A 25852-nucleotide genomic window follows, 5' to 3' on the forward strand; every position below is an offset into this window, starting at 1 on the left:
CTAAGGCATGGGCCCTCCAGAAACAGAGGAAGATCGGCTAGATGTGATTCAAAGAAATTGCCTACAAATTGTTTTGAATAACCGACAGATTAGATGTATTTTACACAGTAGGCTGTACGAAAAATGTGGTTCAATCTCATTTTTTTGGCTATAGTGAGAAAAAAGTTGAGTTGGCGAGGGCATGTTTTGCGGGTGATGGATTTCCAAAGACTGTCCTTTTCGGTTAACCGTCTAGGGTTAAACGGAAACAGGTCGGCCGTGGTCGAAGCGGAAAGAAGTCGCAAAGCAAGATTTAGGAGAAATGGGAACGTGCTGGAAGGGTGTAAAGAGGCACAATTTGAATAGATTAGGATAGATGCGGAGTGTGCATTGCTGTGGTGACTTATTTGTAGTAGTAGTAGATTTGTCTTTGATTGGAAACCACTTCCATCGCCGAATCAGCACAATGGTATACTGGCAGAATCTGCCGAACGACGAAAAGTCTTTCGAAGAAAACGCCGAAATTATGTCGTTATCCTTTCTAGGAAGAAATTGTCTCACCTAAAAAAAGAAAAAAGACCAAATTCAAAAAGCATACAGAGCAGGAATTATTCTCAGGTTAATGAACTGATTAGAATTTTTGTTTGTTTGTATCTTTGGTAAAATTTTACTTTAGCTCCTTTTGGCTATCTTGGAAAGGGGTTAGACTATGAAAATGAAACTTTCAGGGATGGGTCTACAGGCTAAAGTATGTCCTGGGAGGGTATTTTGAAGTACATAACTCGGTAAAATTCTACTTTAGATACTTTTGGCTATCTTGGAAAAGGGTTGGGTTAGGTAAATAAAACTTTAAGGGATAGGTGTACAGGCTAAGGTATGTCAATTTGATCAAGGGGTATTTAAAAAACATCTTCCCATTACATAATTTGTCCTCTGAAGTTGATTCTGATGTTTGTAGTGCTCTAGGTATTTGTTTAGCCTTGGGACACCTCATAAGGAGACATGTTAAGAAAACAATTCTTACTTTAAAATATGTATAATGATCCTAGTTGTTATATTATCCAAGGGGAGAACCCCCTTATCATCAAGTCTTTCCTCTAAAAATCCTCAAAAGAGAAAAAGTTTCCAAATATCACCATGTTTTCAATTCAATGCTTAAGCCTTTTTAAATTGCCACCTAATAAGTTCTTTTATAGATAGTGTTCATGCCGGTCTTTTTAATAGAAAAGAGCAGTGGTGAAGGGCAAATAGCAGTGGCGTAAATACAAAATATTAATAGCAGTGGTGAAAATCAAAACATTGTATTTTCGGCGAAAAACCAAAAATACAAAATATGCACAGCATTGAAAAGAAATGAAATAATATAAAGAAGGTTAGGTTTTTTTTAATGAGCACTGGCGAAAATACTGTTTTTTTTAATAAGCAGTGGCAAAAATTTCATTTTGATTCACAATTTCTATAATTTCAATTTACCACTTCTTTTTCTTTAAACACTTTTTTTTACACACATGCTAAACACGTGTTATACACTATCTATAAAACAACTGATTTGGCGGCAGTTTACAGCAGCAATTTCAAAAGACTTAAGCAACATGGTACTTTTAGCATGGGTTTTGGAAACATTTTCTTTTAAGCTTGAAAAAGAAGGATTTTTAGAGGAAAGACTTGATGATAAGGGTTCTCCCATTGGATAATATAAGAACTAGGATCATTATACATATTTTAAAGTAAGAATTGTTTTCTTAACATATCTCCTTATGAGGTGTCCCAAGGCTAAACAAATACCATGCTCTATGTCTTAGCGTTTTAGAAATATTTAAAAAAGCTTCTAAAGTAGAATTTTGGAAAATTTTGAGTTTAGGGGGAAGGGGGATTTCAAAATCATCTCCCATTACATAAGAAATATTTAAAAAAAGCTTCTAAAGTAGAATTTTGGAAAATTTTGAGTTTGGGGTGAAGGGGGATTTCAAAAACATCTTCCCATGACATAACTTGTCCTTTATAGTCGATTCTGATGTTTGTAGTGCTCTATCTATTAGTGCTTTAGAAATATTTAAAAAGCTTCTAAAGTAGAATTTTAGAAAATTTTGAGTTAGGGGTGAAGGGGAATTTCAAAAACATCTTCCCATTACATGATTTGTACTCTTAAGTCAATTCTGATGTTTGTAGTGTTGTATGTCTTAGCACTATAGAAATATTTAAAAAAGCTTCTAAAGTTGAATTTTGAAAAATTTTGAGTTTGGGGTGAAGGAGGATTTCATAAACATTGTCCCATGACATAATTTGTCCTCCAAAATCCTCAAAAATATCTTCTATGTTGTAGCTACTGCTGTAACCATGGTAAAAAGTATTTAAACTACAATTTTAGAAATTTTAGAGTTTGGGGACAAGGGGATTTCAAAAATCTCTTGTCAAATCCTTTCACTAATTAAGAATGTTTAAATGGCTTATCAACACCACTGCTGTCTCCTCAACCTGCAAACTACCCTTAAGGGGTTATGATAAGCAAAGTTTTGTGACATCACATACCTGGTTCCATTATACCATAACCAACATCAGCTATGGGAAAAAAATTAAATGGCAATTAATGGAAATAGGATTGTGGAATATATTTTCATTAACAAGATTAAAAGCTGAAGTTGTGTAAGGTAAGCAGCGGTTGATAGCCTAATTATGATAGCAATATTGTATGAAATGTGAAGCCAAAACAGCTAGTAACATGCAATAATTTACACAGTATAGAGGGGAGGGGGAGGTTTGGAGATAGGTACTTCAGAACACCTTCCTGGGATATATATCTAACCTATAGACCCATCCCTGAAAGTTTCATTTTCCTAACCCAACCCCTTTCCAAGATAGCCAAAAGTAGCTGAAGTAGAATTTTACCCTTACCTTCACTCCTTTTTCCTCTGAAGGGTCCTGATATTTGCCTACATGACAGACCTATACCTATTGAAAATTTGACAAAACAACATTTTACCTTAATTTTGAGTTATTGGTTTCTTTTTCTCTGGCTTTAGTTCTGAAATTGCAATTCCTGTTATTTGAGTAGAATCAATGTTTTTTTTTTCAAAATTTAGGAAGTGTTTTTGCATACCTTTAAAACCTTATAGGCCTAAATTGGGATTGAACAAATTGGGATTGGGAATCTGAGAAAAATTTTGTTGAGAAAAATTCCATTTAAGCAGAAGATCTATTTGGCTAGGTTTCACTTTTGTAACACACAGATTTTTAAAGGTCAGGACCCTCTAAAAAGAGAAGTATTGGAGGTAGGTACTTCAAAATACCTTCCTGGGACATAGTTTAGCCTGTAGACCCATCCCTGAAAGTTTCATTTTCCTAATTTAAACCCTTTCCAAGGTAGCCAAAAGTAGCTAAAGTAGAATTTTAGTGTAACTTATTAAAGGTTTTTTGTACTATTTAATAGGCATCAGTTCTATCATTTTTCAGTTGGAGACACAATACAATTCTGGAAACTAGCCTACTTCAATAGCCTAGGTCTAGCCAACTTAATTATTTTTTTTCTTAAAACATACCAATAAATTACAAATTTTCCAGTTAACTGTGTACTGAGATACTGGCATTAAGGCAGACTTGGGGCTATAGAGAAGGAAACTATGCAATTCTGAAAACAACTTTTGAAAGATCCAAAAATACATATTTATATCATTTTTTTTTTACTTCAATGTAAATGAAACTAAATTATTGAGGATTTCCAATGCAAGGAACTCTTGACACACCATCTGAGCTCATATTTAAAGGGGAACTGATAATGGGAGTCAATACTCTTTATGTATGCCTAGTGTAGTTATTATTTGGCCTACATTGAATTGAAAGTAGCCTAGTAATTTTGAATTTCTGAATTCCAGGAGTTCCTGAATTTTATTTTTTGATGCAGAATATATCCTTAAATGAATCTTAAGTTGGGTAAATTTTTCACAATTCATATTATTGACTTACAAATAAAAAGTGAACATACCAGTTGTTGTCCTTTTTTATGCTCTCTACAAAATTAATAATTGCTTCTATCAGAAATTCAAATTTACCCACCCCACCCCCCAAATGTGCAAATATATACCCTGAATTGGAATATGTCATGAATTGTTGACAGCAAATTTTTTTAATTGCAAAATTCAGTGGCGTTTTTGTAAACAATATTCAAAAAACTTGAAACAGTAGGAAATCATTTTATATTTGACTTGTCTAATAGAAAAGGTTTAAATATCTGCAAATGATTGTTTCGGAAAAATATTACTCTTGAAACACTTATTAACGAGTCAATGGCTTACCTTTGCCCGATTTTCAATCACTTATCTGCTGTTGATAGCTTTTTTGAGTACTAACAATTCAGGGTAAATATTTGCACATTAGAGGGGTGGGTGAATTTGAACTTCCAATAGAATCAATTATTTTATTCCTAAAGAGCATAAAAAAGGCATTGAGTGGTATGTTCACTTTATTTTTAAGTCAGTAATATGAACAGCAAAAAAATTACCCCTTAATTACCTTAATTTGCACTTCAGAGCAAAATTAAGGTCCTTGCTGGATCTGCTCTACATTGATGATGATAATTTAGAATGTCACTGTGTTATGGGCCCATTGATGTTGCATTAGTTGGCAGATGAGATGGACAGACTGTCCCACTGACATTTTCATGGCTTGTTGTTCCATTCTTTGTCAAGTCTTGACTTGAAGAAGACACTAGTGGGTGCAGCCACAGTTTTGTCTTGAATGCTGTTGCAGTTGTCAAAAATATGCTTGGTAAAAAAGTGTTGGCATATTCTGGTCCTCACTCTTTGCTTTGCTAGCTTCTGCAAGTGTCCTCTAGTGTTGTGTTGACCTGTATGTTTTGTGAGGAGGGTGTTGTTTGGTTGACTGTTATATTTGTAGGTCAGCATCATATTACATCTGCAATGCCTGAAGACCAGCATTGGTAGTTTTAGGTGCTATAGTCTCTTATCATACTGCATATTTTGTAGACCCATGATGAATTTGGTGGCATGTCTTTGAACTCTTCCAGTTATTCGGGTGTCATGCTTGTAGGAGGGGGAGGTTAGGTATGTTCCAAAATCCAAGAACAGACTAATAGAAAGCTAGAACTGCAGCTAAGAATATTAGTGAAAAAGTTTTATGTTTAATAGAAAAGAGAAAGGACTTATACAAGCTAGACTGCATAATAGTAAAATATTGTACTGGCACGTTAACAAATTGAGAGGGAGTAGTCAATCCGGACTTGTCCCAGTTAAAGATAGGAACGGGGTCGCAATTAGCGATAAGGAAAAAACTAAAGAGAGATGGGCCAAACACTTTGAAAACTTGCTTAACCAAGATAGAGTTGCAGGAAAAAATATAGAGGAAAATGAAAAAGTTTGTGATACCTTGGATGTGAAGGAAGTTTTGTTTTGTGATGAGGAATTAGCGAAAGTACTAAAAGGATTAAAGAATAATAAGGGTCTAGGTGCTGATAGGGTGGTAAATGAGTTTCTTAAATATAGTGGCACTGAGGTTAGAAATAATTTATTGAAGATTATGAATATGATTTTTGAAAAAGGGGAAGTACCTAACGATTTTTAGGAAAGCCTTAATTAAGCCACTTTATGAGAAAGGTAATAAAAGTGAGTGTAGTAATTATTGAGGCATTAATCTGGTCTCTGTAGGTAGCAAATTACTTAGTAATATGATACTTTTTAGACTGAGAGATGCCGTAGACAAAGTTTTAAGAGAAGAGCAGTGCGGTTTTAGAAAAGGTAGAGGATGTGTTGACCAAATTTTCACTCAGGGTAATAATTGAGAAGTGCCTGAGTTTTCAAACACCTTTGGTCCTCAGTTTTATAGATTACAAGCAAGCGTTCGATTCTGTCGATAGAAGAGCTTTAGTAAAGGTTTTATCCTTATATGGTATACCAGACAAATACATTAAGGTGATTAGTGCTATGTATGAGAATAACACTGCTGCGGTTAAGGTAGGAAATGAGGTTAGCAGCTGGTTCTGTATTAAATCAGGAGTTAAGCAGTGCTGTGTTCTATCCCCCTTTATATGGATTATTTTGATGGACTTTGTTTTAAGGAGCACAGGAAAGGCAATGGGAGACCACGGAATCAAATGGGGAAGAAAAATCTCCCGGACTTAGATTATGCTGATGATTTAAGCATCCTAGATGAAAGTGTGAGCAAAATGAATGAAGTTTTAGAGGTTTTGCGAGTTCAGGGTGCTAGAATTGGTTTTAAAATTAATGTTAGGAAGACTAAGTCACTAAAGCTAAGAATAAGTGAAGATGAAAAGGTGATATTGGGTAATGATAAGATTGATCAGGTGGGCAGCTTCACTTACCTTGGTGGTATTATTAGTAAAGATGGTGGGAACAGTGAAGATGTTAAAAATAGAATAGCCAAGGCTCAGGGTGTTTTTTCACAGTTAAAAAAAAGTCTGGAAGAATAGGAAGATAAGTCTGCAAACCAAGATTAGAATATTAGAAACTACAGTGATGGCAGTGGTCAAATATGGCTCTGAAGCATGGACACTCTGAAAAGTGGATGAAGATTTGCTAGATGTTTTCCAGAGAAATTGCTTAAGGATTGTTCTGGGTACCCAGCTGACTGACCATATTTCAAACAATAGGCTGTACGAAAGGTGTGGTTCAATACCGCTCTCTAGGGCTATAATGAAAGAAAGGTTGAGGTGGTTAGGGCACGTTGTGCGGATGAAGGATGACAGATTGCCAAAGATTGTTCTTTTTGGCCAACCATCTAGGGCTAAATGAAAAGCAGGTCGTCCCCGTCTGGGGTGGGAGGACATCATAAAGAAAGATTTAAAGGAAATGGGAACTTCGTGGGCGGGTGTAAAAAGGGAGGCTTTGAATAGATTGGGGTGGAGGAGGATCGTGCGTAGCTGTGTTGGGCTCAGGCAACTTGGTGCTGGGGTGAGTTATTAGTAGTAGTAGTAGTAGTAGTAGTATTACGAAAAAAAAAACTTAGCAAGAAAAAAATTGCGTTTTATTTTGATAAATTAAAATTCTTCTATAATCAAGAATTATGTATAATTTTTGTTTAAGTTAAAACAATGTAAGAAAGAAGCAAATATTTTGAAAAGAATTAAACAGTTACCATTGCCTTCCAAAACTATTAAAGATAGAACAACTAACATTTGTTCGAATATACACACAGCATATGGCAGATCTGAAATTGGTTTTGGCTTTATCAATTAAAGCTGATAAGTCTTGTGACATAAAGGAGGCTGCACATGTTTCACATTTCGTAATATATATATCTCTCATTCAGGCCCCAAAGAATTCAGGCCCCAAAGAATATTACCACTTGAAAGGTCAGACACATGAGAAGATATCACACATGCTGTAATTGAGTGTATGGATAAACATTATATTCCCCTCAATATAATTGTGTTGATTTCAGCAGATTGGGCCAACAGTATGATCAGCGGAAGAAAAAAGAGTTTGATTCTATTTTGAAAGAAAAAATCAATCACAAAATATTTATTTACCATTCATTAAGAAGCACTTTGTGTGCAAACATTCCTGGAAGAATTCCTGGAAATATTCCTGGAAAATTTGCAAATTTATGGAATTAGTGATTACAATTATCAACTCTATTTTAGCTAAAGTTCTTAATAATCACTAATTCAAAGAATGTATGGTTGAAATAGAGATTGAGTACACTGATCTTCTACTTTGTGTGCAAACATTCCTGGAAGAATTCCTGGAAATATTCCTGGAAAATTTGCAAATTTATGGAATTAGTGATTACAATTATCAACTCTATTTTAGCTAAAGTTCTTAATCATCACTAATTCAAAGAATGTATGGTTGAAATAGAGAGTGAGTACACTGATCTTCTACTTCATAGTAAAGTATGTTAGTTATCAAGAGGGGACATTTTAAAACGTTTTGCATCCCTTTTATAGAAATTAATGTATTTCTCCTTGAGAAGGGCATTTAATATCCAGAACCAACAGAAAATTAGTGGATCCAAAACTTTTATGTCATGGACACAAAATTATGGTAGACGTTATGTCTCATCTAAATCAGCTTAATTGTAAATTACAAGGGAAAGGAAAACTGATTTTTTCAATGTTAGAAGAAGCAATAACATTCAAAATTAAATATCCATTTTTGCTCATTATATTGAAAGTGAAACACTATTTTGCTTTCTTCTTTGTGCTGAATTGGGATCAGTGGAGAAAAAAAAATATGATCATAGTTCACAACATGAGTGATCTGCTTTGAATGATCTGGAGAAGGAAGACATGAGCAGTTTCAATGCTTGGAATAGTATTCCTGCCTCTTACAATCAGCTGAAATAGATCACACACAACAACACACAAACCTGACTAAATCAAACTTTACAAGGAGATGCAAGCATATTGTTTGCATTAGACCTAATAAATATTTAATAAGTATAAAATATAGTTTTATTTTGTGTAAAAAGAATTACTAGAAAAGCAGATTTGGATCCAAATTCTCTAAAAATTGTTGCTAAGTTCATATTTGGCTCTTTGGCTAATAAATCCGCCAACCACTACTCTAGACAATTCAATCCCAGTGAAATATTACCCTGGGCAGTTATGCTTAATATTTCTACACAAAAAATTGAGTCAGCAAAGAGAAAGCAAGACATATAAAAAGAATTTCATATATTAATTTTGACAAATTCACCCAGTGTAAAGTTTTTCCTGAAGATTTTACCTTCTGGAGTTTCCCAAGGACTAATTCTCTCCATGGAAAAACTCCCCAGTAGAAAATGTAGCCCCCCCTCCACCCATAAAATGTATGCTGTACAATATAAATAGTATAAATAAACAATGGGTAAATTTATAACTTAAAGACCTTACCTCTTGGGCTGTGGGGGGTCATATTACTTCCAAAGGCATAGTTATTGGGCCTTTCAACTATGCTTCACAAAATTTTGATTGGACAATTTTGGAAAAAATAGGCATGGGAGGGGGCCTTGTTGCCCTCCAATCTTTTTGAGCTCTTAAAAAGGGCACTAGAATGTTTAATTTCTATTTGTTTGAGCCCTCTCCAAATATTCTTGGACCACTGGGTCAATACAATTACCCCTGGGAAAAAAATACATGCATCTGTGCTCCTTCTTCTTGCATAAAATACAAATTCCATCTTTTTGCAGATATGAGCTTGAAACATCTATAGTAGGGTTTTCTGATATCTTATAGTGTGATTTTCATTAAGATTCTTTACCTTTTAGGGTGTGTTTCTCCCCTTTTTGGAAATCAGGCAAATTTTCTCAGGCTTGCAGCCTTTGATGTGTACACTAAACTTAATGAAACATATATATATATATATATATATATATATATATATATATATATATATATATATATATATATATATATATATATATATATATATATATATATATATATATATATATATATATATATATATATATATATATATATATATATATATATATATTTATTTATTTATTTATTTATTTATTTTATAACCCATCAAAAATACAAAGCATGGCGTTGGAGTATAACGAAAAGAAAGAAAAAAACACACACAAAAACAGGAGCAAATACGTGCAAATTAAAACTAAATAAACCAAACAATTCAGAAAATTAAGCAACTCCAAGAGTTGTAAACCTCTTTAAATGTATCATACAAATAAATAATACAATATGAAAAAAATAATAGTAACCCAGCCAAAAAAAAGGAAACTAGCATTAAAACAAAAAATCCTTCCAAGGGTGGTTTGACAGATAACCCGTAAGCTTAGAGAAAAGCTTATCTGCAGCATCAAGAGGATCTCGCAAGCTGTATCTCTCCCATTGTCTGCTATTCCTAGTCCAAGGAGGAGCCTGGATAAGGAACTTTAAATATTTAAAATAGGCCCTCCCAATTTCTATTTTATCTGATTGGTTAAAATGTCCCAGAAAGGAACCACGGAAAATGAGGGAGAGAAACAGCATTATATAGCCTACTTTTACAAGGTGGCGTTTACCAAGATTCAACTGTGATCCAACTGCACCAGCATATGCATTACGGATCTTATGTACAGTTTGGTCAATAAGTAATTTCCGAGTTGACTTTAGGAATGTACCAATAGGCAACCCAAGGTACACAAGCTCCTGCAGTGGTACAGCATCAGAATCACCTAGATTTACTCTATCAGGGGTTTCAGAATGGTTAAAATTAACTAATAACACTTGAGACTTAGCTGCATTTAAAGAAAGACCAATCGCATTATAATTCTTAGCAATGAAACTTATATATTTGGAATCAGCATAATAAACCAATTCTTTTCATATATCTGTTGCTGTTTTATAGCATCTTGGTTATTATTGAGCAGCATTGCTCTTTACTTACAGTTTGTTATCACAAAATGTTTGAAAAGTTTTAAGGAAACTTTTCATTAAAGATGGCAAATGGCAAAAATTTTGCCTAGAAAAATGACAAAGAAACTTTGCAAGTGAGATTTTTTTTTTTTTTTTTTTTGTAATGTGAAAGATTACTGAAACTTAAAAAAAAAAGGTTGGAAAGGAGAAAATGATAAAATTTGAGGCAGAGCCTTAGCATTATCAGTATTTTGAATAAAACCAAATGAAATAATATTTCCTCTTGTTTGTTTTATAAACTGTTTGCTATGGCCACAATTCATGAGGAAAGGGTCCAAGCCAATTTTACAACATGGTTGTCCATCCAGTTTCCAATCAGTTTTCTGTTTAGGTTAAAAAAGCTACCATGTGGGAAAATAGGTTTGCTGGGACCTGAAAAGCAACACTGTACCCTGTTGGATTATTGAGAGGATTGTTTTTTATCATAAAGAAAACAATCATTAAAACTACACTATCTGTCAAAACTGAACAAGATTTCATCCAATAATTAATAATAATTAAATGCCTTTAAAAAAATCAAAATCCTTGCAAAATTCCTAGATTGGCACTAGTTATGCTGTGCTTTGTGTCAATAGCTGCATCAAACTGAGCTAGAAATGCTTGTGTATGTTAAGTATGGGGAAGAAAAGAATGAAGAACTGTCATTCCAAAGGAAAATCAGTGAGGTAGAAGTTGTTTTGTTTTTTGTTTTTTTCGGGGGGGGGGATCACTTTATTGAGTGGGCTTTGGTGTAACTGGTTTAGTTACTTCTAGAATCAGAATTGCATACTGAATCCAAATATGATGTTTGTTTCCATTAGAAATTCAATTTTAAGCCTTTTACTGACCCTCAAAGATGATACCTTTTTCTTTTATTTTAGATATGGCTTATATACATGTGCTAGCATAAATCTTGCTAAAACTGGCTTATGCATAAATTGAATCAACAACAGCAAAATTGAGAATCAATAAATGCATGGGAAATATATAATATATATTTGGGTAAGGTTAGAACAGTTAGGTTAAAATTGAATTTGTAATAGAAACAAATGTCACATTTGGGTTCAGGATGAAAATCTGATTCTAGAGGTAAGTTTGTTTCCTAACTATCAGCATACTCCTATATCAAAATTTTTACCAACAAATTTCCTAATAATCGATTCTAGTCCTGATAAGTTTCAGAACTTTACTCAACTACTGTTATTGCCATATTTTCTTTTTTTTTTTTACAAATGGATCACACACACAAAAAACAAAAACACAATATTGAAATATCCATATAGTACCAACAGAACTTTTTTCCTATTACCTTTTACTATCAAAATAGGTAAAAAAAAAACAATAAAAAAACTCTGAATTCTCTTCTCCTCCCCCACCCCAACTAATCATTTAATCGACAGTTCTAAAAATAATTTATTTATAACAACATAGCTATAAATAATCATAATCTTGATTTGCAGGTTCATTGCAGATTGTTGCAGGCTTGTTGTTAATCCCTTTAGAGATTATTTTAAATTGACTTTTCATATTCCCAATTTAACTTGCAGGAAACAAATCAATTTTCAATCTGGTCCCTTGTGTTCCCAGAGTTTTCTTGTGAAATAAGTTTTCAAGCATGTTCTAATTGACTGATTATTGTTAAGGCTGAATAATCATGTTTCTTGTGAAAGTGCACATTTTGCTTTACTATTTGGCTATTCTAAAATGGCAGGAATCAGCTGTAGACTGGGGACATATCAATAAACCCATATATTCCTTCTACACTTTATATAATAAGGACAAGAGCGCTTCTGTCGTAATTTTCACTTCTGCATAGAATATTGATGCTTCATTCAGACAGTTCATGAAGTTTGAACTGTTTTGAGATTTTTATTTAGGGACAAAAAAACCAGCACTTACCATGCCTGTGCCTGTATTTTTAGATCCATCTATGTAAGTGGCCAAATATCCTCAATACTTTTATTACTAACTAGTATTCCATTCTAATTCATATTTCTGCTTCAAATCTAAAACCACACAATAGATTTCTTTCCCATTGACTTATTAACACCATTAGAGGTGCTTGTAATATTTTGTTCCAATTAGTTGGGGTTTTGACATGCTGTCACAATGTTTGTTCAGAATATCTTATTTTGGTGCTTGCAGTGAAAACTCTTCCTTGTATTTACAACTCTTGACAGAGTTGTTCCTAGGCATGGTTGCACCCGGGTAAAAATTAATTAAAGCAACCCCCCTGACTCAAATATCATAGGCAGCGCAATAGCACTGCCTAAGTAAAGAACAATATTGGCACAATGTATTGTTGTTTTTCTTCTTTTTTTTTTCTAGACCAGGGCACTTTGTATCAAAGGAATTGTCATAGAAACTTCAAAAAGGGCTCATTCGATTGAAAATTGGTATGGCTAGTGCCCTTTTTAATAGTCGAAAGTGATTGAAAGGCAACTAACACCCCTTCCATGCCCACCATTTCCTCAAACACATCCAATCAAAATTTTGAGATAGCCATTTTGTTCAATGTAGTTTGATTTCCAGATAGAAATTATGTTTTAGGAGGAAAGTTCCTCCACAGCCCTCAGGGCAAAGGTTGCAAGTTATGCCCTGGGGGCATATAAGATTTTATAGAAAGCTTTGTTGTAGAAACTTCAAAAAGGGCTCATTCAATTGGAAATTCGAAGGGCTAGTGCCCTTTTTAATAGTCGAAAGTGATTTGAGGGCAACTAACCCCCATCTCATGCCCCCCTTTTCCCCAAACACGTCCAATCAAAATTTCGAGATAGCCATTTTGTTCAACGTAGTTAAAAATTATGGAAATTAGGTCTTTGAGGTTGATCCCACCCCCCCCCCCCCCACGGCCCTTTGGGCAATGGTTGTAAGTTATGCCCTGGGGGCATATAAGGTTTTCATAAAAAGTTATGTTATAGAAACTTAAAAAAGGGCTCATTCGATTGGAAATTGAAATGGCTAGTGCCCTTTTTAATAGTCGAAAGTGATCAGAGGGCAACTCATGCTCACCATATGCCCAAACACATCCAATCAAAATTTTGAGATAGACATTTTGTTCAACATAGTTGAAAGGCCCGAAAATTATGTCTGAGGATGACACTCCCCCACAGGTCTCAGGGCAAGGATTGTAAGTTATGCCCTGGGGGCATATAAGATTTTATAGAAAGCTTTGTTGTAGAAGCTTCAAAAATGGCTCATTCAATTAGAAATTTAAAGGGCTAGTGCCCTTTTTAGTAGTCAAAAGTCATTAGAGAGCAACTAACCCCTCTCTCATGCCCACCTTTTCCCTGAACACATCCAATCAGACATTTTGAGATAGCCATTTTGTTCAACGTAGTTGAAAATTCTTAAAATTAGGTCTTTGAGGATGACACCCCCCATCCCCCCACAGCCCTTTGGGCAATGGTTGTAAGTTATGCCCTGGGGGCATATAAGGTTTTCATAAAAAGTTGTGTTATAGAAACTTCAAAAAGGGCTCATTCGATTGGAAATTGAAATGGTTAGTGCCCTTTTTAATAGTCGAAAGTGATTGGAGGGCAACTAACCCCCTTCTCACCCTCAACATTTCCCCAAAACACATCCAATCTAAATTTCGAGATAGACATTTTGTTCAACGTAGTTGAAAGGTCTGGAAATTATGTCTTTGAGGATGACACTCTCCCACAGCCCTCAGGGCAAAGATTTTAAGTTATGCCCTGGGGGCATTTAAGGTTCTTATAGAAAGCTTTGTTGTAAAAATTTCAAAAAGGTTTCACTCAATTGGAAATTATAAGGGCTCGTGCCGTTTTTAATAATTGAAAGTAATAGGAGGACAACTAACCCCCCTCTCACGTCCACCATTTCCCCAATCATGTGTAATCAAAATTTTGAGATATGCATTTTGTTCAACATAGATAAATGTTTTGGAAATTAGGTCTTTGAGGATGATACCCCCCTCAGAGCCCTCAGGGCAAGGGTTGTAAGTTATGCACTGGGGACATACAAGGTTTTTATAGTGTTGTCATAGAAACTTAAGAAAAGCCCATTTGATTGGAAATTGAAAGGGATAGTGCACTTTTTAATAGTCATAAGGGATTGGAGAGCAACTAACCCCCCTCTGACGCGCAACATTTCCCCAAACACATCCAATAAAAATTTTGAGATAGGTATTTTGTTCAACATAGTTGAAAATTCTGGGAATAATGTCTTTGAGGATGACTAACCTCTCAGGGCAAATGTTGTAAGCTATGCCTTGGGGGCATATAAGGTTTTATAGAAAGTGTTTTCGTAGAAATCTCAGAAAGGGTTCTTTCAATTGGAAATTCAAAGGACTAGTGGCCTTTTTAATAGTCAAAAGTGATTGGAGGGCTACTAACCTCCCTCTTACGCCCACCATTTCCTCAAGCACATCCAATCAAAATCTTGAGATAGATATTTTGTTCAACAGAGTTGAAAGGTCCAGAAATTATGTCTTTGAGGATGACACTCCCCCCACAACCCTCAGAGAGAGGGTTGTAAGTAGGTTTTTATAGAAAGCGTTGTTGTAAAAACTCCAAAAAGGGCTCACTTGATTGGAAATTGAAAGAGCTAGTGCCCATTTTAATAGTTGAAAGTAATTGGAGGGCAACTAACACCCCTCTTACAGCCCACCATTTCCTCAAACCCATGCAATCAAAATTTTGAGATATCCATGTTGTTCAAAGTATTTAAAAATTCTGGAAATTAGGTCTTTGACAATGATAACCCCCTCAGAGCCATCAGGACAAGGGTTGTAAGTTATGCCCTAGGGGCATATAAGGTTTTTATAGAAAGGTTTGTTTTAGAAACTTCCAAAAAAGCTCATTTGATTTGAAATTGAAAGGGTCGAAAATGACCCTTTAATAAGTTCGAAAATGACCCTTTTTTAATAGTCGAAAATGATTGGAGAGCAACTAACCCCCCTCTCACGCCCACTATTTCCCCATACACATCCAATTAAAATTTTAAGATTTGCATTTTCTTCAACGCAGTTGAAAGTTCTGGAAATTATGACCCCCAACCGCCCCAACCCCTCAGGGCAAGGTTTGTAAGTTATGCCCTGGGGGCATGTAAGGTTTTTATAGAAAGCGTTTTCGTAGAAACTTCAAAAAGAGCTCATTCGATTGGAAATTGAAAGGGCTCGTTCGATTGGAAATTGAAAGGGCTAGTGCCCTTTTTAATACTCGAAAGTGATTGGAGGGTAACTAACCCCCCTCTCACTCCCACTATTTCCCCAAACACATTCAATCAAAATTTTAAGATAACCATTTTGTTCAACGTAGTTGAAAGTTCTGGAAATTAGGTCTTTTAGGATGACAACCCCCATGCCCCCAGAGCCTTCAAGGCAATGGTTGTAAGTTAAGCCCTGGGGGCATATAGAGTTTTCTATAGAAAATGTTTTTGTAGAGACTTCAAAAAGAGCTCATTCAATTGGAAATTTAAAGGGCTAGTGCCCTTTTTAAAAGGCTTCTTGAAACTGATTAGAGGGCAACTAACGCCCCTCTCAGGCCCACCATTTCCCCAAATACATACAATCAAAATTTTGAGATAGCCATTTTTTTCAACGCAGTTGAAAGTTCTGGATATTATGTCTTTGAGGATGGTTGTAAGTTAAGGGTTGTAAGTTATGCCCTGGGGACATATAAGGTTTTTATGGAAAGCGGGGTCATATAAACTTCGGAGGGGCTCATTGGATTAGTAATCAGATGCTCTAGTGCTCTTTTTAAGAGTCAAAGTGAGCAGACGGCAGCTACCCCTCCCCCCTACACACACGTCGTATTGTCTCCAAATGCTTCTAACAGAAAGTTTGAGATGGCTATTCTATTCAAAATATTCTAAATATCATCTAACAAGGCTTTTGAGGTTGAAACAAACCCCAGGGATTAGGGACAAGGGTTGTAAGTTATGCTCAGGGGGTATTTAAGTATTTTATGGAAGGGATGGTTGTTTAACTTCAGAAGAGGTTCAGTCTTTCTCCTTGAAAAAGACAATGTCAATATAAAACGAACAGAAATTAATCAAAAAAACTTTTTGCACAAAATAAGTTTGTTTTTTTTTTAAGTAAAGAACTCCATTAAACCAAAAATTAACAAAAATAGAATCAAATAATCTACCAAGCATTAAACTACGACAAGTTAGTCTTAATAAACAAATGAAACCCCCCCCCAAAAAAAAACAGAAATTAAAATAAGTCAAACTCAAACCGAGCAGAAATTAACCTGAGTAGGGTTCTAAACCCTATTCTTTCTAAAAAGCCAGAATATAATTTGTACTTTACTGTAAAAAAGCCCTTTAAATATTTTCACTTTTCTAACTTTAAGAAATCAAAAATCAATTAAGATTTTAAGGAATAAATATCAGCTGACATTAATATCGACTGTACATTAAACTGACAATGCACATTTTTTTCAGTAAATTCATTTGATTTTTTTTCAGTAAAGTACAAAATTTTTCTGGCTTTTAGAAAGCATAGGGTTTAGATTGGACTGAAATATTTGCTAAAAAAACGCCAATTCAGAGTGAAAAATTTGATAAAAGTTGGCAATCCCCCAGCCATGCTCTTCTCTCCCAGATGCAGTGCCTGGTACACCTAACCTGTTTGCCCCCCCCCAGGAACAGCACTGACTCTTGACTTCACTGAGCTTATTTTATCAGTAGTCCATAGCCACTGCAAACACTTACGTACACTTATTTTACTTCTTGACCCAAGTTTTTGAAACCACTTTTGCTTTTCAAAAAAGTCACTGTCAATTTTCCATAACAGTGTTCAATATTACATCCAACCTTTTCAATCTTGAATTCAAACCAGATTTATATATCACTGAAATAAGTTCAATTTTTAGTCTAATGTGCTTCATACAAATAGTGTATCTGCCTTCATCTCCAATGAAAATGACATAAGTAGCCTCATAATACACAATCTCTTCATATATGCAACACAAACCATTTCTACATGTGGATTCCCATTTAGTTTGTCAGTAAGCCATTAAGCCATTGAGCCATTAAGACTCACTATGGGTATGGTATATTTGTTAATTCTTTGTAGTTATCATCATCATTCAGTTTTTTGAGGGGAGACATTTTAATTAATTTCCATAGCCCAGTGTTTAATTTGTTATAAAGTTGATGTTAGAACCTCCATTCCCTCTTTCTAGCAGTTCTTTCTATGACCACAAAAGAATTATCGTCAGAAAATAAAATCCCTTTTGAATCTTCCCCAATAAGAATATCCTACTTACAGTGTTTCAGTAATCAGGTCCTAATGCAGATTGCTGTGGTACATCATGTCTTCTGCTTCCTTTAACACTAGACTCTACAAAGCTAACACTGATAATGACATCTCTTCCAAGTAATTAATTGTCAGTAAATACTTGAATCCTTCCAGTAACTTAAGCTTCCACAGCACTACTCAATATCTGGCAACACACCATTGAATCAAAATCACCATCCATATCCAAATTGACAACAACCATAAGTCAACAGTCATTTTCTTTCCAATGCGTCCAAACCACTATTTTGAACTGGATTATCCTATCGAATTTGATAACTATGAACACCTTGGACATATGTTCTGTGCATAACTTCCAGTAACCCATGTTGTATTTTTTTTTTGTCCTCTGTAATATATTTCTACTTTACATACGGATGAAGCACAGGCTTGAGGGTGAGGAGTTGCAGCCTTTACCATTTGGACATTTGTAAGCATGTACTTATCCTGATGAATCACTATTTTTGAGAAGGCATTGTGCAGACTTGTGCTTTCTAGAGTATCTCAAGCAAACTGCTTTTTTCTGTAAATGACCATTGTAGTTGTTTAAAACATGGACATTTCTGTGATTGTATACTTTACACTTGATGGCAAAATTTACTTGAGAACATAACTGTGGCAGCATAACTTTCTTTGAGATTCATAGACCCTGTTTTATCTCTTGTAACATATTATCCCAGGGATCTCAACTGACGACTATACAATTTCTCAGTTGTTCATCTTTTAAGTACCCTCTAATGATCTCTCTTCTTTTACATTTCTTCATTTGCCTCTCATTTTCACATCTCCTTTTAATTGAATTTTCAGAACCTTTTTGACTTATTCATTGATATTGACTAGAACTGACAGCCCATTTATTTTGCTGTTGACTTAAATTTGATGGGAGAATGCTCTCCTTAAATAATGTGCTAATCAAGAGCTTATATCCTTATTTGTTATTCTTGTCTATCACTTCACTTCAAGAAAGTCATTTGGGGGAACCTTACTGTGATCAGCAAGCTCTATTATATTGTCTCTTCTGCCAGTATTGAGTCATTCAGATCATCAGTTGACAAGGAGTTGTGCAACAAGCACAAGCAAACAGTTTGGGACTCACTTGATGTTCACTGGCTGGCAACTACAGGATCATCCTGATGCTGGTAATTGTGATTTAAGGTAATTTAAGATTATCAGAAACCAGTGTTCCGAATTTATGTCTTTTACTTCTGCCCTGTATGTTCATTCCTGGGGAGCTTGTCCATTTCCTTCCCAAAAATCGGGATTTTCATCCAGTCCAAAACTTGGGAATCTTCCTTTGTCATTATATCTGCCATCAAGTAGTCCTGCTGCCACCACAAGATTAACACTTGACATCTCCTTATCAGAATCCTAGGCAATGATGAGAACTTATTAATTCTATTCATTTTTACATTTATCCACAAAATTATATTTCACAATCTAATACAGTTTCTGATTAAAACCCTACCTGGCAAGTGATTAGCCTTTGAAAATGCTTTACATAAAATGAAATTGTGAAATGCCATTTAGTGCTGTTTATTTTTTATTCATTTACTCTTTCATCATTGGTTTCAAAGGGTCCTTATTTTAGTATCAGTGTTTATTTTCAGGTATGCTTTTTATATTGTTATTTGGACTTTTATCTGCATTTTGTTTATTATTCTGCACTGAAGTCTTCTGTTTTTCACTGGCTGTTATTGTTCTCATTTCTCTCTTCTTTGTGATTTTTGTTTTGTCTTCAGAGGCAGTTTATTTGCTAATTTTTTTTTTTTTTTAGTTGTAGGTTGCAAGTTATCATTTAGTTTGGCTTATTGGAGGTATGAAGGGTTTTGGAATTCACATAGGAAACACAACATGTTGTATAGCCTACATAAAGGTAAGCCTCAAATTTGTCTTTTTTTGTATATACATTTACATTGGTGATAGTTAATGTTGTGACTAGAGAATAGAGAGAGAGAGAGAGAGAGAGAGAGAGAGAGAGAGAGAGAGAGAGAGAGAGAGAGAGAGAGAGAGAGAGAGAGAGAGAGAGAGAGAGAGAGAGAGAGAGAGAGAATAATTAAAATAAGATAAAACAAGTAGTAAAAATGAATTACAACAGTGAATTATCTCAGGCGTAAAAAAAATAGATAAAATGAAACAGAAATTCAGTAAGGCCTTCTGCCAAGCCATTCTCAGTGCAAAGAGATTTAAAAAAATGTTGAGATTATACAATTTTTTTTTTTTAATGATTGTTTTAATTAAAAAAAAAATTATTTTTTTGCTTATGGGAGTTATGAAGGGCTTTGGAATTCATATAGGAAACAAGATGTTTCCTGTGTGAAGGGCTTACAATTTTAATGGAGGCAAAGTTCACTTAGAAAATGAAGAAATAAGTGAATAAAAAACGAAATAGTGAAATGAAAAAAATAAAAATTCACTCTTCCATATTCTCTGTGTTTTTACCATTTTTCCCTTTATTTGGTTGTATTTTCAATAAAGTTTCCCTTTTTTGTTTTTCTCTTTTGTGCTGACATAAAAATGCAATTGTTCTGACAAATGTTACATTTTATTTGCTTGGCAAGTTGTATGTCAAATTGACACACTTACTTAAAAGTTAGCAATATCCTTACTCTTGATTTCAGTTTTGAATTTTTTTTTTTTTTTCGTTATATAAGTAACCAAAAAAATGACCTACCAGCAGGGATTTCTACAAAACTTAACTCATCCATAATCCAAACTCAACAAAAATTTCGCATCTCATCTCCGTGAGCCGATATAAATAAAATAAAAAAAAAGAAAGAAAAAAAATAAAAGGCAACAAAAATTTCGAAAACAAAAATAAGAACAAAAAATAATACATAAACAATATTTGACAAAAAATAAAAGAAATCATAAATTTAATAAAATGTCAAAAAAAATAAAATGTCAAATATTGTTTATGTATTACTTTTTTGTTCCTATTTTTGTTTTCGAAATTTTTGTTGTCTTTTATTTTTTTTCTTTTATTTCATTTTTATTTTTCTCTTGATTTCAGTTTTGAATTTTTTTATTTATTTTTTTTGTTATATAAGTAACCGAAAAAATGTAAATATCTAGCAGTTTTCTGTCACTAATCTTAGCAGCTTTGCACAATCTGTAATAAAAAAAAAAACAAAACTAAGCTTACAAGAAAAGATTTTTAAAAAAGTTGGAACTTCATAGGAGGGATGGGGGAATGAAGTCTTGAACAGAGTGGGGTTGACCTTGAATAAAGTAGCACATACTACTTTGGATGTTTAGCATTGCTATTATTTTTTGTGTGTGTGTGTCTGCGTGTGTGGGTATTGACATCCTTGGTGAGTGCTTGAAGTTATTGAAGCAAATGATCACATTTTAATCTATCCACCTACCTATAATTGACCTTGAAACGACCATGACTTTAATTAAAATGAATCTTATAGAGCTTTGATGTTGTTAGTATGTTTTTTGGCTAATCCACATTGATTACACACAGGAAAAACCTTCAACTTTTCTAAGCTGGAACCTAGTAAAAAGCAAACTACTTGTTTAAAGCTGTTAGTCTTCACTAACAGCTGTTAGTCTTCACTAGGACTAGGCTATTGCAGAAGAAATAAAACTAAATGACTGTGTTTTTTTTCCTGTCGTTATTCCAGTGTCCTATATGCATTCAGCCCCCAAGAAATTTAAAATTATATCAGGTTTGTCAATATAGTTTTGCCAATATTGACAAATATTGCTAAAGCTGGTCAAATTTTGCCAGTATTTGGAGTCTACTAGCATTAAGTCTTTGATTATATCTCTTTGTAGATGGATTCTGTTGTAAGAATTGGGTTTTAGTTCAATCCCTTCTGTCTGAATAAAATGTTGTCCTGTTTTTAGAAATGTTTTCTTTTGTTTAATATTAAATATCATTGTATAAGCCTAGGATTCCAGCCATACATAAGAAAATATGTTAAGAAAACAATTCTTACTTCAGAATATGCAGAATAATTAATATTTTTAATAATATTAATAATTAATATTAATAATTAATATTAATAATTAATATTCTGCATTAATTAATAATTAATGCAGAATAATTAATACATTTTGCAGGAGGAGAACCTTTATCTTCACTTCTTTCACTGTTCTACTTTTTTTTAAACATTAATTCTGAAAAATATACATGGATTCAATTGCATTTTCCCGTTTTCAAATACCCTATATACGTAATTGAACACCATCAGTGCCATCTAATTATTTCTCACAAATCATCAATAGACAAATAGTGGTAAATTAGGTCAAGTTAGGTTAGATGGCGTTTGTTTATAAACGATTTTCAAGACGTAGAGAATAGACACAAATATTGAGAAATGTTATAAAAAAACAACTAGAAATACAAGGAAAGAAGTGAAGATAAGGGTTCTCCCCCGCAAACGTGTTAACTAGGAAATTCTGCATTCTATGAAGTAAGAATTGTTTTCTTAACATGTTTCCTCATGTAATGCTGGAATCCTAGGCTTATACCATATATCACACTCAGCTCACATAGCCATTTACTAGGACTAGGGCAGAAAAGATAAGAAGAAAGAGAGACACATCCATGACACACAAGGTAAAATATGATTTTCTCAGGTATTCGAAACAGAGGGGGCTAATAATTTACAGTCAAAGGTTGTCAACTTTGTTGATTTTAGTGTTGCAGTTTTCATTTTGGTTCGTCGCCATTTTCAAGGTTAAATGCAGTAATATGTTTATGGTGTAGTAATGTTTAAATATTTCATATAGAATTTAGAATCTGACAGTATTTATTTAATATCAGTTATTAAAAAAAAAAAAAACATAAACATATCTCTCCAAATGCCACAGCATAATAAGGAGGAGGAATAATTGTCAACTATGCTAGCTTTCTTTAGATAGGCTTAGATAGGCTTAGCTTTAGGCTAAGCTTAGCTAAGCCTAAGATAGGCTTAGCTTTCAACCGATCGAAAACCGATATTATAGTATTTAGCCGTAAAGCTATAGAGCCTGGTTCGGTTACCGCTCGTTTTGGTGATACAGAGGGGGCTTGTGCTGAACACCTAACACATTATGGTCTACCGATTGCATGTCATTAAGTCTGCGTGCAAACTAATTATCTTGAATTTCTTTAGAAAATTTCGTAAGGGGTATGGTATGCTGGTATGGTGTAAACGTATGTACAATCGCCTTGTCCTATCAAGGCTCTATTGCGCTTGCCACGTGTTCTTGTGGTTTGCCCTTTCTGAACAATTATGTCTGATAAGGATAAACGCACGATCTGTTCAACGTTTTTCAAATAGGGAAAATATCTATGGAATCTTCGCCCTGTGGATGAAAAACTCGCGAGCTTCAGAAAATTATAGAAGAGCAGCCCCTTTGAAGTGGCTAAAGATCGAATTAGCTGGTTCAAGCGCACATTAGATCCGTACCACACTATGTACCGCGCCATAGTACCTTGCTAGTGGCGCTCTAAGTTTATTATACAGTGTTGTTAGAAGTCTTTATTTTCTTTTGTTTATGTGTTTGTGATTTTTTTTTGTTTTTTCACTATCTATTTCTTTCTACTCCATCTTTGTAATTGTTTACTTCTGATGGGCAATAAAAACCATTCATTCATTCATTCAATTAAACAAATCCAGAGAAAGAAAAAACATAATAATAATAATTAACATTAACCTAAAAAATAAAACATAAACTACAATATCATGTACCCTGCTATCACTAATTTAACACTCAACTCCTTCCTTAGCATACATCAATCAAAATAAATACTATTTTTAATGATTTGATACCAATTATGCATCAAATATGTATCCTATCTAGTTAAACATTAAAATCATATTTAGAAAATAATACCTTAAAATTGTTTTAGCTAGGTCATTTCTGATTCCCTTTTTAGAATTACCACACACATAATCATAAGAATTCACTTAAAAGTGACAGCGTATAAGCTTTGAGACAAACATTTGAGATTTACCAAATATCGGTTTTAGCGCCATCTATTTAAGAACAAGGGATATACCCCGGAAACTTTTAATTCTAAAAGTTAAACATAAACATATCCTTCCATGGTCCTGTGACAATCACAGTGGGTTTTTATCTGAGTTGAATAGTACAGGACCCAGAGTTCAAACCCAGCTAAAATGAAACAAATCCACAAAAAGAAAAAAGCGGAATAATAACATTAACCTCACAAGGGCTCTTTTTTTGTGTGAAAAATTGTATTTTACTTTAATTCTAATAATTTGAATTTACAATAACATGTCGGTATAAGCATCAACTTTCAAATGAACCCTTAAACAGCTATCTACTGTGTTCCAATACCCCGTTAGTACCAGAGAAAAAAGGACACATGGGTGATATACAGGCTAAAATAGGATTTTGTTGAGTTTTCAAAAGGGGGGCTGAAAAGATCCTCTAGGGGGGCTTAAGATTATCTAGATCTTTTTTGCTGTTTCCTGTAAATTTATTTTGCCGTTATTTTTTACTCATAAGTTCGTGACGGATGTTTTTAGTATTCTTGACTTAGTGTCAACTGGGGATTCTTTTACATTTAAAGTTTATCTAAGAGTGTAATTTTTTTTTATTTTTTGTTACTATTGGCTATAGTTTGCTCTTTACTTTTGATCTTACATGGGTGAATGGGAAGACCCCCCCCCCCTCCTCCCCCTGTGTGAAGTTGTAGTAACTAATGTAGTAACTAATAGTACATTAGTAGTATTATGTAACTAATAGTGTAGAAATATCATACACCCATCTCGATATTTTTATTATGATAAAAAAAGGCATATTTTCGTGTGTGTCGTTTTTGAAAATATCTTCCTTTTTACATTGAATTGAATTTTATGCCACAAACAGATACAATAACAACAAAAATAGAACCTCCCGTGAGTTTTTTTTCAGCTTATGCCTTTTTAACATTACGTTTGACCAATGAACCCACGATCAATATAACCATGGGACGTAAGGCACAAAATAGTGGCGTAATTTCGTCCAAATCCTGGGGGGGGGGCAAAGTTGGAGCCAGTTTTCCCAAATAAAGTGACGCCCCTGAAGCAGAATGGGAAAAAAAACAGGAAAGAAAGGTTTGTCAGTTAACGAAAAAAATACAACTCAGCACTCTCGTTTAATTTTGATATTTTGTTTCGTTTTAAGTTAAGTTTCATTTTAAATTCTGATTATTTAAAATTTCAGTTCAGGCTGAATTTCGTTTTAGGACGCTTATTTTTGTAATCAGTTTTGAGAAATCTCAAAAACCAACATAAAATAACTTTTATGAAGTGTTTATGTACAGTGTTTTGCTTCTGGATTACTAAATCTATAATATTAGCCTCAGAGTTGTTATCAACTTGGTTAGAAATCCATCAATTCAAATTTTAACGATAATTAATATGTACACTACACACCATATTTTGTTTTGGACCCTCATAAACAGTTGTTGCCTCATAGTTGTACTTAGTGTCTGCAAAAACACTTAAATACTACCTTGTGGGGAATTATGTACTTAATTTTTTTTTGTAGGATGACAAGCTAGATGTCCTTCCTAATGATGCTGGTGACCGTACAACACCATCTATGATTACTTATCTGGAGAATGAAATGGTAATTTAAGTAAAATTGGGTAATTGGGTCTAGAAGGGTAAAGTGCCATTAACATATTAGTTTCGGATCAGTTCCCTCATCACGGTCTTGCTCTTCAGTGGTTCTACAGTATTTTAAACAACTGAATTTTGCGTGTGGGAAATAATAATAATACTACTACTAATGACCCACCGCAGCACCAAGCCGCCTGAGGCCAACACAGGTACGCACACTCCTCCATCCCAATCTATTCAGAGTTACCCTCTTTGCTCCCTTCCCCTCCCAGGAAGTTCCCATTTCCTTTAAATCTTTCTTTTTGAAATCCTCCCACCCCAATTGCGGACGACCTGTTTTCTGTTTAGCCCTAGACGGTTGGCCGAAAAGGACAATCTTCGGCAATCTGTCATCCTTCATCCGCAAAACATGCCCTAGCCATTTCAACCGATCTCTCATTATAGCCCTAGAAAGCGAGGTTGAACTACACTTTTCGCACAGCCTACTGTTTGAAATACGGTCAGTCAGACGGGTACCCAGAACAATCCGTAGGCAATTTGTCTTGAAAACATCTCGCAAATCTTCATCTGCTATTCGGAGCGCCCAACATCTTCACTGCTCCCACTGTCTGTACTAATAATACTACCAAGGTAAGTGAAGCTGCCCACCTATCAATCTTTTCATTACGCAACGTCACCTTT

At 34.3% G+C, this 25852-nt stretch overlaps 1 protein-coding gene across 2 annotated transcripts in view; it reads left to right on the forward strand.

Moving 5' to 3' along the window:
- The first annotated feature begins 507 nt into the window (after positions 1–507).
- The window catches only part of LOC148939232 (heat shock 70 kDa protein 14-like), an 82461-nt gene continuing 57116 nt past the window's right edge, over positions 508–25852 (forward strand). The window contains exons 1-3 of one of the 2 annotated variants that reach the window (XM_089107061.1): positions 508–597; positions 19375–19473; positions 25098–25178. In XM_089107061.1, coding sequence (XP_088963187.1) covers positions 19417–19473; positions 25098–25178 — 138 coding nt within the window. In that variant the 5' untranslated portion in view covers positions 508–597; positions 19375–19416. Of the gene's footprint in view, positions 598–11281; positions 11423–19374; positions 19474–25097; positions 25179–25852 lie in introns of those variants that run through there. The other variant, XM_089107062.1, reaches the window with a different exon arrangement.

The sequence above is a fragment of the Artemia sp. Qi Xiang Cuo genome, chromosome 21 (assembly GCF_049724085.1).
Source record: "Artemia sp. Qi Xiang Cuo chromosome 21, ASM4972408v1, whole genome shotgun sequence".
Lineage (NCBI taxonomy): Eukaryota > Metazoa > Arthropoda > Branchiopoda > Anostraca > Artemiidae > Artemia > Artemia sp. Qi Xiang Cuo.